We start from the raw sequence: 14,007 nt of genomic DNA, 5'->3' as shown, positions 1-14,007 counted from the left end.
TGGTAGAGACTGCCTTAGTCAGGACTCTGTTTAGCAAGTAAACAGCTATCTTGAGTGTATAATCCCAAAAGAATTTGCATGATTCATCATTGACGTAACCATGCCCAATAAGATTTAGTTTCATTTCTGACACCCCATTATGCTATGGTGTATAAGAAGGAATCCATTGAGATAATGTTCTATTGCCCCTGAGATAATCTTGAAACTCTTGGCTTAAGTATTCACCATCTCAATTGGATCGAAGTATTTTAATACTTTTACTAAGTTGTTTCTCTACTTCATGTCTAAATTCTTTGAACTTTTCAAAGGCTTCAGATTTGTATCTCAATAGATACACATACCCATATCGTGAGTGATAATCGATGAAGGTGATGACGTAGCTATAACCTCCTCATACATGAGTCGGCATGGGTCCACATACATCGGTATATATAAGGGTCAAAGTGTCATTGTCTCGTTCACCTTTTCTCTTAAAAGGTAACTTAGTCATCTTGCCTTTTAAGCATGAATCGCATGTATCAAATGAATCCAATTTAAATGTATCCAAAATTACACACTTGTGTAATTCAGACATGCATTTCTTACTTATATGGCCAAGGTGACAATGTCATGTGTAGGATGTTAATCGATCATCTTTACGAGCACACTTGAAGGAGATGGGGCATCAGATGCCTTCTCTTTAATGGACTCAAATAAATCTTGCACATTCTTCACCAGTGTCCCATCTTGCCATAATGGTGACATAATCCATTTGGTGTCGGTTCTTCTTTCTTAGCCTTTTTCTTTCTCTTAGCTTGATCTTTTGAGTTTCCTTTCTTAGAACCTTTCTTCAAAGTGTTAAGTAACATCAAATCTTTCTATTATTAGCAGATGGCTCCACTATCTTGAGCATGTTAATCATCTGTGGAATCGTAGATTCAAGATGGTTCATCTCATAGTTCATCACAAACTACGAATAGCTATTAGGAAAACTATCTTATTTGACTTAATTCATGATCCATGATAAGTCTAAGTGATCACAATCGCTCAATGTAGTCATTCATCTTTAGTACAAACTGTATTACAAATGACCCCTCTTGCATCTTTGAGCGAAAGAGAAGCTTGGTGATCTCAAACTTTTTGGATCTAGCTTGCTCATCAAAGATCTCATGAAGATGGTAAACAATCATATAAGAATCTATATTCTCATATTATTTTTGCAGTTTTGGGGACATTAAGGCTATAATGATATAACTAGTAAGCTCAGAATTAGCGTATATTTCTGATGGGCCAATAGTTGATCCGGTGTTACATCATCAAGTAGTCTCGAGGAAAGAGGTTCATCCAAGATATAGGCTATCTTTTCAACCTTAAGAATAATTCTCAGATTTCAAAGTTAGTCCAAGAAGCTCGATCCAGTTAATTTATTGGTGTCCAAAATTGAGCGTAACTTTAAAGAAAATATGCTGATTCTATTAATCTAGAAATACACAATTGAGCATACTAAGAAAGATGAATTTAATTATGTAATGCAAACAATTTATATGCATAAATGGGAATCCCACTTACTTATCAAATTCAAAAATTCTCACTTTAAATTTGGGAGATGGTAGATTTTCTCCAAGTGTGTTGATGTCCACTATAGATAAGAACAACCTTGGAGAGAGTCCAATAAGTCATTCTTATTTCTAGTGGTAGGTATTAAGTATACCAATTATATATCGCATATATATAACTATTACATTATACTATCAACTAATTGATATTTGCACAAACATTGGATTGTTAACTCATAACATATATATATATATACTTTACCCCTATTCACATCGACCTTGGAGAAGTCATGGTCTGAACATTTTTAATTATAAGTTGAGATTGGAGAGAGTCCAACAACCTGCTTATAATTAAACTCTAATTCTTGACCATATTAATGGAAGATGTAAGCTTTAAAATTTAAATAAGGGCTTTCCTATTAGGTCTCATTAACTATATACAACATAGACAAACTATTTACATACATCACATGGCATAATCATGATATTTCAATATAAGATACATTAATCATATTAATCATGCGTATGACATGACATATATTATGGTAAGAGTTATGTTATTCGTTGTCCTAAATTAATTTCGGATATATATATATATATATATATATATATATATATATATATATATATATATATATATATATATCTATATATATATTATATATAAATTTCAAATCTATATAAATATACATATTAGAAAAAATTTCTAAATCTATAATTTTCAATTTAATTAGAAAATAATTTTAAAATTAATTTTTTCTAATCATATTAGAAAATAATTTTCAAAATTAAATTTTTAAACAGATTCTAAAACTTTTTAAAATATGAAAAATTTTATATTGGATTAGAAAAATAATTCCCTTATCTAAAATATCCTAACATATCTAAAATAAAATTTTAGACAATCTACAACACATCAAACAAAGATCTACAATCTATGTTGAATATGCGGTGACTCTGATGCCACTGTTGGATTTCTACATACGTAATTTAAAATTTTAATTTTATAAATCATGGCAACGGAAGAATAATAAATAAATTTATAACTAATTAGTTAAAAATTCATCCAAGGAAACACATGCATTCAAACATAATTGTAAATAAGACATAAACAATTTTATACCTTCCGAATGATGTGAAGCAAAAACGACATCAACTAGCAACCTTGAGCAAGGCTGCCTCTACTCGTATTAACATCGAGATCTCCTCGAGATGAGTTATCTAAGTCATGTGTCGTGTCTCCACTGTGATACTAATCGAAGGGAGGAGACAAACGATCTGAAAGAGGACCTACGATCTGATTCCATATCCAGCTGCTTAAAGCAACCTGGCGATACAAATCGGATTGGACAGAGGGGATTACGCCTCCATTCAAAGTTCGTATGGTTCACTGTCAAGAAGGGATAGTGAACCAATATGGTATGGATGTTCCAACGGCAGCAATTTCCCTGAAACAAAAACCAAATTGAAAGGAAGAAGTGATAACTTTCGGTGGAGAAACAACCATTAATGTTCTCCTTGTGTTCCTTGGTTCCACTGCATGTTTGCAACTTTCTTTGGCTCTAGAACGACCGACCCTTGGGAGGCACTTATCCTAGGTGGATTAGAAACCGAAGGTAAGCTTTGGAATAGACTCTTTGGTCAGTGGCAACAAGAAGCCCTAGCTTATTGGTGGTGGCAACAAGAAGAGAACTCCTTGTTGTGGGCGGCGGCAAGAGAAAAAGAGGAGTTTGTGTTGGATTTTTAAAACCTAACAATTATAAACCAAAGGTACGCTTTGGAATAGGCTCTTTGGTCAACAGCAACAAGAAGCCCTAGCTTATTGCCGGTGGCAACAAGAAGAGAACTCCTTGTTGTGGGCGGCAGCAAGAGAAAAAGAGGAGTTTATGTTGGATTTTTCAAACCTAACAATTAGAAATTGAAGGTAAGCTTTGGAATAGGCTGTTTGGTCAGTGGCAACAAGAAGCCCTAGCTTATTGGCAGTGGCAACAAGAAGAGAACTCCTTGTTGTGGGCGGTGACAAGAGAAAAAGAGGAGGAGTTTGTGTTGGATTTTTAAAACCTAATAATTAGATTTTTAATACTTGTAAATAACTCTTCATAAGAGATATATTTATAGGTATTTAATAAAAAAAAATTTATTAAGAAATATTAACAAAATCTGTTAAACTAAACTCCTATCTTTTAGCCTCAAGTTTAGTTCAAAACTAAATCGGGTTGCTTGGGTGGCAAGGAAGAAGAGGGGTTATGGTTTTAAACCAAAAAATTAGGTTTTAAACATTATAAATAACTCTTCATAAAAGTTATATTATTGACCTCTAACGAATTTGGTTTGCTAACCAAAAATTCACATCCATTAACTCAAAGTCAAAACCGCTAAACTTAAGTTTGGTTCGCAACTAAACTACATTAATTCAAAATCAAATCACCTTTAATTTAAACCAAACCAATTTAGTTTATAATTAAATCAAAAATGATCAACTTTGTCTTTTAAAGATGTGGCTCATCCTTGCTTCCTTTTGCACAAAATATGTTTTATATTTGCCCTTCGTCTAGTCCAATTAGACTCAATCTCTCTCGATCTCATTTTATGTTTCTTGGAGAAACTCATAGTGCGTGTGACCTTATAGGTTCCTGATTTATGTTGGTTGTCTATAATTAACTATTAATTACGAGTCGATCATGAGTAACCCCTAGTAATACATCATGACCCCCAATTATTCAAAAAATCACAAGTGATTTTAGAACCACTTCAGACTCCTTTAGCAGCTACGGTTGATCGTGCCTCTATTCCTTTCACCATCTTATACCTACTTAGTTCAAGACATTATCTATGTGTTAGTCTCCACTAGGCTAACTACATCACACCTAGCCCAAGCTGTAGTTCCTTATCTTGCGGATTCAAATTACTCAAAATAATTGTCTAAGAAGACCATCCTCTTGATGTGTTATTACTTTGGCCAAAAATTGTGAGTAACAATCCTGACAAGTGGTCATAGGGTATACGTCTCCTAATTAAAGAAGTGGTGAATTCTCTGTTGGCTACTCAAACACCTTTGGACATTTTAACTTATACCTAATCATCTTGAGTTTATACCTCCATAGACGCTTGCTTAATATGTTAAAGTATAAGTCTCCATAACCAAGATGACTTGAATACCTCAAGTCAGAGGAAACTTGTACTCGAGCTGCAATAAAATCTTCATAGACATTCATAGAACCACATGAAATCTCATGGCATATTATTTTAAATGAACTAGTTATCCTTAACCAACATCCATATGTTAACTCTCAATATCCCAATATTTTTAGATCGGTTGCTTAGCAAAATCAAAGAGTCTAGCATATGTTAGTCTTACAGAATTAATGATGTTCAATCTCATCAATTCATCAGCTAAAAAATATTTCAATATGTACATAATTGCACATGTAAAGATAATCACTAATTGTAATCCAATCATAATTTCTCTTATATTATGTATTGTATTGTGGGCATCAGTAATTCAGCTTAAGATCAAATCATATACATAAAGAATATATACTCAAATAGTGATTTGATTTATCTAATAAATAGTATAATATCTAAAGCAATTGTGTTAAGATTTCTCTCAAATATAACATACGTTAGCTAGTTCATTGATCGATGACTTGATCATCCATAGTATTTAACTGAAACATCAAGTATTTCATCAGCCATGACCTATTAGGATTTCCATTAGTTAGGCATCCGATTACTTGATAGGTTTGAACTTTAACTTGTTAAATATTTGGTCCTCAACCTACTTAAATTTCTATAATTGTCAAATATTTGATGAGCTTGACACACTTAAACTTCATATATTACACCTTTATAATAATTTTGTCAAGTAATCTACATTTGCGCATTTGACAAACTTTATCAATACTCACAGTATGACAGTTTGAGTTTAAGTCAAATCATTACTCCAACACCAAAACTCTTTGGTTGAAGACCTGATGACACTAACATACTATCTTACATTGTTCACGATTTCGTTCTCTTGCTTGCAGCTTAATCTCGTCGAGAGTATAAGAGAATCTTGTCGAATGATTGAAATGGCAAGAGGCAGGTTAGAGAAACATAATTTGAAAAAGTAAGTGCAAAAGAGGAACAAATTTAACAAAATACACTAGTTGAACATCTTTTCAATGATAAACATTTTTTTTAAAAAAAAGAGAGATTATTTTAATAATTTGATAATAGCGACCCCTTTCAAATTTTGCCCTACAAATAAATGGTATTAGCCGTTGCCATCTGGACGGTGGGTGATGTGTTCCCAACGGTCGATAAACAAAGGAAAGGAGTTTGTTTCCTCCAGCCGTTCTTACCACCAAGTTAACACATTCGGAGGAATGCAATTGGGTGGGTCTCTGTCGTTTTCTAATCTTTTTCACGTTTTCTCCCTTGAGGGAGTGTAAACACAGACAGCCTTAAATGTCAAGAATTTGACGATGCCAGCCGCTGTTGACAAATTAAGAGGTCTCCGTCTGAGTCATGGTTTCTAGAGAGGGACAATCTTTCTTTCCTTCTGCCATTCTGGAACAGAAGCTTCTGTTTTCTGTGCCTTCGCCTATATTTTTTTTCTCTCTCTCTCTTTTCCTTTCAAAATTTCTCAATCGAGAGATAAATGGGCTCTTGATCACCTTTCTTTCCTCTGAGTAGGTGGAAAGGTGAATACGACGAAGTAGGGGGGAACCGAGCGGAGAGAAACCCAGAGGGGAAAGGTGATCTCCAACGTTGCATCTTTCCGATTGCTATTATATGTCTATATATATATATATAGTGTTACCTCTCACGAATTCTAAAGTTTTGGCCTTTTGAAATTCTACTTGTTCGTTTATCCGCCGGGTTAGTGTGCAATTTTGATCCTCTGTTTGTTCGTTTTTGCTTTTCGACAAGCAAAACAAAAGATGATTTCTACAAGTTGCAGGGAGTTTTTCCTTCCTTTTTTGTCATCTTTCTTCCAGATTTGACAAAGGGAGCTCATCATGCTGTTCCGTCCCGCAGTTCATTCATTAAAGGGACTAGAACTTTAGCTCTATCCTTGGGGGAAAATACTGGATTTTGGTTGCGGCATCTGTTAAACCTCAATGGGCAATTGCTGCGCAGCCCCCAGTGATCCTGATGGGAAGGCGAGGAAGAAGAAGAAGGGGAAACAGAGGGAGAAGAGACAGAATCCCTTTTCGATCGATTACAACCGGGGTCAGAGCTCTGGCTTGGGCGTCCTCAGGAATCCCACAGGCAGAGACATCTGCAGCCGGTACGAGCTCGGGAAGGAGCTCGGTCGCGGCGAATTTGGCATCACCTACCTATGCACCGAAAAGTCCTCCGGGGAGCACTTTGCCTGCAAATCCATCTCTAAGAAGAAGCTGCGCACCGCCGTTGACATTGAGGACGTTCGCCGGGAGGTTGAGATCATGAGGCATTTGCCCGCCCACCCCAACATCGTCAGCCTCAAGGACACCTACGAGGACGACGCCAACGTCCACCTCGTCATGGAGCTATGCGAAGGAGGGGAGCTCTTCGATAGGATCGTCGCAAGGGGGCATTACACCGAAAGGGCGGCAGCTGCCGTGACGCGTACGATCATTGAAGTGATTCAGGTCAAATCTTTCATCTCCATTTTCTTATCCAACAATTTCATTTGTTGATGTGTGTTTTCGTATGCAAATTATTGGCATTGTGATCCTCTCTGGAACTCGCAAGTGCTTCGTGTCTTATTCAAAGTTTTAATACTCAATCCATTAATGTCTTAAAAGAAAACCTTTTTCCTTTGCCAACTGAAGTGGTGCGCAGCGATATTTTCATCAGGTAAAATTAACCTTTTGAAAATTGCCTATTTTGAATATTCCACCACTGCCAAAAGGTAAACAATGTCTCTCAGTTCTTTCCTGACTAACTCAATGTGAGTGGCTGACTTGCCCTTCAATGAACGTGTTCTTATGCTTTTTATTCTTTTAGAGGTTCTATTATGTTTTTTGGTGCAGGTATTTCTTTTCTCGTCCCTAGAAGCACAATCAGATATATTCTCGCTCTTTGATTGTGGGATACTCTTGTGGGTGGGTCATTTGAATTTTAATTAAATAATTGTTTGAAAGTTTGCCTCCTACTTTGGTCAGGTATGTCACGAGCATGGGGTCATGCACCGGGATCTCAAACCTGAGAACTTCCTGTTTGGGAACAAAAAGGAAAATGCACCACTGAAAGCCATTGATTTTGGATTGTCGGTCTTCTTTAAACCTGGTAAATTGCTTTCTTCAGTGACTATTTGATGATGCTATATTCTACCTTCAATGTTTAACTTGTGAATTTACATATAACTATCAGATATCCATTTGGATCGACATGGAGTTTGCCGTATGTATAAGCTCTTCTGTCTGTATTTATACTGTGATGAATTTCTTGTGCTTTACCAGGCGAACGCTTCACTGAAATTGTCGGCAGTCCTTATTACATGGCACCAGAGGTTCTAAAGAGAAATTATGGCCCAGAAATTGATGTGTGGAGTGCTGGAGTTATACTATACATCCTTCTTTGTGGTGTCCCCCCATTTTGGGCAGGTGATTTCTTCTGATAGTGATAGGCATTGACAAATTTTGCTTCTGAGTTCAGTTAATACAATTAGTTTATACGAAACTTGTTTGTTCGTCTAATTTGCTTTTGAGCATCAGCTAGCCATCTGATTTTGTTCTCAATGCAGAAACTGAACAGGGTGTTGCACAGGCAATTTTACATTCTGTGATAGATTTTAAGAGAGAACCTTGGCCAAGAGTTTCTGGTGGTGCTAAAGATCTTGTGATGCATATGCTTGATCCAGACCCCAACAAGAGGTTTACAGCTCAGCAAGTCCTTGGTAATTTTGAGTTTATTTGATTCCTTGTCAATGCCTTTTGAAGTTTACATTACTTGATCCTTGTTAATTAAGCAAAACTGGTCGTTTTTAAGAATTAGTTGCTGGTAGTGAACTGTGTGCTCAATAGCTTAAGGAAATTCAATTATTTAGTACTGATCAGAATAAAATTTTCTGTTCTGTAACTCATGTATGCTTTGGGCTTTGTAACAATGCAATGATGTTGCAGATCATCCATGGCTGCAGAACGCGAAGAAAGCTCCTAATGTTAATCTTGGTGAAACTGTACGAGCAAGATTGCAGCAGTTCTCTGTTATGAACAAACTTAAAAAGAAAGCCTTAAGGGTATGCACTTAAGAATGTTTGTGGTCGTATTGATTGGATTCTAATTTGAATCCAAAAGAATTAAGATCTTGAATACGTGCACCAGCATGTTGTCTTATTCTGTATTCTGTGACCTTTTTATAATAGTTGACGATGTTCAAGCTGATCCACATCTAAACTGATCATTTTCAGGTAATGGCTGAATATTTATCTGAAGAAGAAGCTGCTGGCATTAAGGAAATGTTTCAGAAGTTAGATATAAACAAAAAAGGAAGCATTTCTCTTGAAGAGATGAAACTTGGTCTGCACAAGCTTGGCCATCAGATTCCAGATGCTGATCTCCAGATATTAATGGATGCTGTAAGCATCTGTCTCAGTTTTGAATCTCTGGACGCTGTCTGAGATTGAGAACCTTAGTACTTGCATCCAAATTATCTTATGTCAAATTCTTGACTACTATATGCCCACAGAGGAACACGATGTGAATCTTGATAGGAAATTATTGAAGATTATTGTTAACAATGTAAAAAAATTTGCTTAAAATTTACTAAACTAATAACATTTTGTTTATGACAGGCTGATGTTGATCGAAGCGGTACTCTAGATTACGGTGAATTTGTTGCTGTATCAATTCACCTGCGGAAGATTGAAAATGAAGAGCACCTTCACAAAGCGTTTTCATACTTTGACCAAAACAAAAGTGGTTATATAGAAATGGAAGAGCTCAGAGATTCATTGGCTGATGATATCGGTCCAAATCATGAAGAAGTCATTAGTGCTATTTATCATGATGTTGACACAGACAAGGTTAGTTATTTATATCCATTCCTGGTTGCTCCATGACAAGGTTCTTGTTATTAAACAAACAATCAGAGTATAAAATAATGTCCATAAGGCCATGCTATTGCCACTAGCTATTTTATGGTTTCTTTACGAACTTGAAGAGCAAACTGTCGATAATGAGCATGTAATCTGTTGCAGGATGGAAAAATAAGTTACGAGGAGTTTGCAGCAATGATGAAGGCTGGCACAGATTGGAGGAAGGCATCAAGGCAATACTCAAGGGAGCGGTTCAGTACCCTCAGCTCAAAGTTGATGAAGGATGGATCTTTAGAGCTTAAGAATCATGATAGCTAAGAACTAAGCAAGTATATGCCCGAGCATTCAATATTAGAAAGCTTCTTTTGTTTGTTGGTTTCTCTAATATTCTTTCCTGCAAGAATTGCTTTTTCTTGTAAATCTAGGACCAAACCCCTCTACAAAACTTTACTTTACTCTGCTTGAGATTAGCATGGGAATCGCACATTAAGGGGTTGTATATAGGCGATTAGTTGTAGGATATTGATGCAGGGAGGTGGATATAACAACTTTACTGTGGACAGATGTATCTCGGTATATTAGTTGTAGATTTGCTTTTATAATAATGAGGTACAAGTCTCCACACACACACGCGCACACACACACACGTACGCACGCGCGCGCGCGCGTATATATTAGAACTACTATGCTATATGAAAGGTTAATTACACTTATATAGTTTATCTAAGTAACATAAGCTAACTGAAAAAATTAATTGAACCTAACTTTTTTTTCCTTCACCATGTTATATGTTAATCATTATGTATATTATTGGAGATAAATTTTGCGTAGCTAGTGTTGGAAAAGTGAATGTTATTAAAAACCCTAAACCCTAAAATTGGAATAGTCTCACTTTAGGAGTTTCAATACAAATGAAATTTTGTGTGTAATCATGATTTACACATGTTGAATGTTATGTTGACTCAAGTAGCGCAGCTAATGTTGTCACTTAGATTTTTTTTTTTTTTGCCGCCTCAAATTTAAAACATACACATGAATGGTTGGTTGCTGATTAAAACAGACAACCATTAATCAAGTGGAGTTGTTGGCATCCATGCTAGCCAACATAGGCAATTAATAGCCATTAAGAGGCGAGATTAATGATTGTTAAGACTTCAAGCTTATAAATAGAGACTCTTCCTTGGACTACAGATGATATAATCATCCATTAACTTTTCCACATTCTCTCTATTGATGTGCCAGTGTTTCTCTACTCTTTCTCCACCTTTCTGGTAATAACATTCAGGTACATCTTCAATTTGCCACAAATAATCATTGCTTGATTACTAAGTATGTAGTTGAACCATTGTATGTTACGAAATAGTCGTCCGTTCAAACCATTATGTACTTTTGAAGAAGAGACGAATCTATTTTTTAAAAAAATTGTGTTTATCACACATGCCTTGGTTGTAGTTTCCTGACCACCTAGTTCGACCTCCTTGATTACACAGCTCGACTTTTCGAGTCATTCAGTAGCTCGACCTCCCAAGTCACCCTTTAGCTAGGTCGTTCAACCTCCCAAGTCAGTCTTTAGCTAGGTCGTCGAGTACTGATATAAGAGGATTTGAGTTTTGAGAGGTCATAATTTTTTACTCATGTTGAATTACGGTACCTTTAACTATCAAATCGAAACTCATTCAGAGATTTACAATTGATTATCGAGGTGGAACTGTAACAATCAAGTTTTGGATCAAAAAAATATCATTTAAGGTTTTTTTGGTGGCTTTAAAGTTTTTTATCTTTCCTATTAGAAATATTTTCATCTTTTTGCATCGTATGATTTTAAGTCCATTTAAATAATTATTTAGTTGATGTTAGGAGATTATTTGTTATTTTGAATTAATTTTATTCAATTAAACCTAAAGATGACATCTCTACGTTTTGGTGATTTCTTGTCTTCTTTAAAATTTTGCCTCTAGAATGATTACTTTTCTACCTGGCGTCAAGTGCTCTAACTTGGTTCAGTCTCCCAAGCACTCCTGACTTAGATTGTTGATTGTTGTCCTGAATACTCCCTAACTTAGCCTAATGTCCTAAGCACCTCGATTTACTTTGGTCACCTGAATACCTCGACTTAACTTGGTGCCTATTCAATTCGCCTCCTTAAGCTCTCTAGTTCAAACTAGTATCCTCAGAAATCTCACTCTTTTGGCTGATCAAGATAAGTCTGTTGATTAATATTGTTTTTCCATTTCAATGCTCCTGTTTTATCTGATAGGTGAATCAAAGGAAAATCGTCTACTTTCGAAATTAGTCAAGCAAAAACCCTTATAGCTTTGTTTTCTAGTTTTTAAAAGCTAAAATAGAAGATCTCTTACGAATAGATATCTTATGTAATTTTATCATATCAAATTTACCCTTCTAAGTCACTGCACTCTCATGTGTCCATCTACCAGTTGCCTAACCAATCTAACATATATGCCTAAATTACATGAATTATAAATTTAAAAATTAACAAAATATTATATATTTTTTCAAAAAATTGTTAGTTGGTAAACAAAAATCTCTTATTTTTTTTAACAGTTGCTCTATATATGTGAATTATACTTAAAAAAAAGAATATCAAAAGAATATAAAATTTTTAGAGTTATAAATCTAAAAAATTTGATAAAGATGTAAATTTTTATAAAATAATAGATCAAAGTAAAATAAATTTTATAGGTTTACATGTAAAATTGACTTTTTTTTTAAAAAAAATGAGGTAAAATATAAATAAAAATATGATAATTAATTTGAGTCGAATTTGATTATATAACAATTACGGTCCAAACTAATATATGATTATTTTTTTCTTAAATTTTGATTATAAAATAGATAGATCTACTCTACAAGGCAATTAAAATTACATATATATTCTTAAAGTGACCAACCTATTATAACTATATAGTAATTATAACTAAAATTACTACTCGATCGTTTAAAGTTAAATTTTAAATATGAATATATGGATATACTTCAGTAAAAAGGTAGAATCCATTACACGATTGACCCCATACGGTCGGCCTACGACTGTCTATGAGAAGGTAAATCGAGAAATTATAGTTGACCACGACGAAGGAGGACATTACTTCGGCTTTACCGAGATTCGATCTTTACCCACTTCAGTAATTCTGCTCCATCATAATCAACTCAATTATGTCCTAAAAATAAATATATGTATATACATTCTAGGAGGAGGTTGGAATCAATACATGCTTTTAACGTGGTCAAACTACTCAGCAAAATATCTATGTAGTAATTTTATAATCCTAAGAGTAGTTTTAAAATTTTATGACAAAATTTATATCATTTTACTATCTATTTTTTTTTAAAAAAAAATTCTATAAAGTTTTAATATATATTTTAAAATTTATAATCCATATAACAATTTTGCCCAAGTCTATGTGAATCTACTTAAGTAGGTACGTCAGACCGATTGAGTGCACAATTTAGTTTTCTTGGGTGAAAGGAAGATGAATTTTTAGTGGGTTTGAGGATATTTAGGGAAAACCACTTTAGACGTGACGTCCTTTTGATGTTAGAAAAAATGAGCATTTATTTGACATTGTATTGTAGAATTGCGATCAAAGCTGTTTAATTAGTGAGAATTGTGTGCTCACCATGTAATTGTGCTCACACTATTCTTTAGTAAAGACGAATAAATAGTTCAGTTTGTGCCCCCTATATAATTGTATGCATAAAAATGAAGGATGATCAAACTATTATGTAAACTCTATTACAGAATAAATTTCTCAACAAACGAGTTGTCTTGACCACGTCAAATCAACACCTATGTATAGATTGTAATCTTAAGATTCACACTTTTTACACAACACCATTGAAGGAAGATGTGAGTAAATACGTAGGGACTACTTAGCTTGTAAAGAACCTTTGACTAAAGAACAATAGGTTATGGGTTATAGTCTATGGTCAATTTTGATTTTAAAGCTTTGCATGAGCTTACGAGGGTTTAGCTAAGTATAGTTGGGATCTTTGAGTGGATTGAGTCGATTGAGGGATGCACTAATTGACTAAAGTGTTAAGTCAACTATTGAGTTGATTGTAAACTCTTTGTTCGAGAATAGAATGTTCTTTATTAGACTTGAGTTGACTAAATACAAAGTTCAGTTAGGATTTCAATTTACTAATGACTTGGTTGAGTCAATTGACATAAGATTTTTGCTGACTAAACCTATTCGAAAATTAATCATTGGAGGCCTCTATATATAAGCATCTAAGCATCGGGTGTGTTTTATGTCGTCAATTATGCACAAAAATTGTAACTAAGATTCCAACATTGTGTGATCGAGAAAAAACAGGATCAAGAGTTGTCTTGAGGTTTTTTGTATGGATTCTAATAAAATGTTCTTTCTGCATTTTATTTTTATATCTCGTAAAGGAAAAATAACTATATTTATTCCTTAGCCTTTTGATAAAGGAGTT

At 34.5% G+C, this 14,007-nt stretch overlaps 2 protein-coding genes across 2 annotated transcripts in view; one reads left to right on the top strand and one right to left on the bottom strand.

Moving 5' to 3' along the window:
- The window catches only part of LOC141835839 (endoribonuclease Dicer homolog 2a), a 50,985-nt gene that overhangs the window by 26,448 nt on the left and 10,530 nt on the right, over positions 1 to 14,007 (bottom strand). The window lies entirely within an intron of this gene.
- LOC141835840 (calcium-dependent protein kinase 20-like) lies at positions 6,188 to 10,001 on the top strand. The gene is made up of 9 exons (XM_074723220.1): positions 6,188 to 6,277; positions 6,561 to 7,156; positions 7,673 to 7,796; positions 7,970 to 8,113; positions 8,254 to 8,406; positions 8,633 to 8,748; positions 8,920 to 9,087; positions 9,304 to 9,534; positions 9,709 to 10,001. The coding sequence occupies exons 2-9, from the start codon at positions 6,644 to 6,646 to the stop codon at positions 9,862 to 9,864; spliced, it is 1,605 nt and encodes a 534-aa protein (XP_074579321.1). The 5' UTR covers positions 6,188 to 6,277; positions 6,561 to 6,643; the 3' UTR covers positions 9,865 to 10,001.

Source organism: Curcuma longa, chromosome 10, assembly GCF_044706935.1.
Source record: "Curcuma longa cultivar G26 ecotype Majalengka, Jawa Barat chromosome 10, ITB_CL_G26_1.1, whole genome shotgun sequence".
NCBI classification, from domain to species: Eukaryota; Viridiplantae; Streptophyta; class Magnoliopsida; order Zingiberales; family Zingiberaceae; genus Curcuma; species Curcuma longa.
Note: the sequence above shows the minus strand (reverse complement) of the source record. Positions and strands in the feature narration are given on the sequence as shown.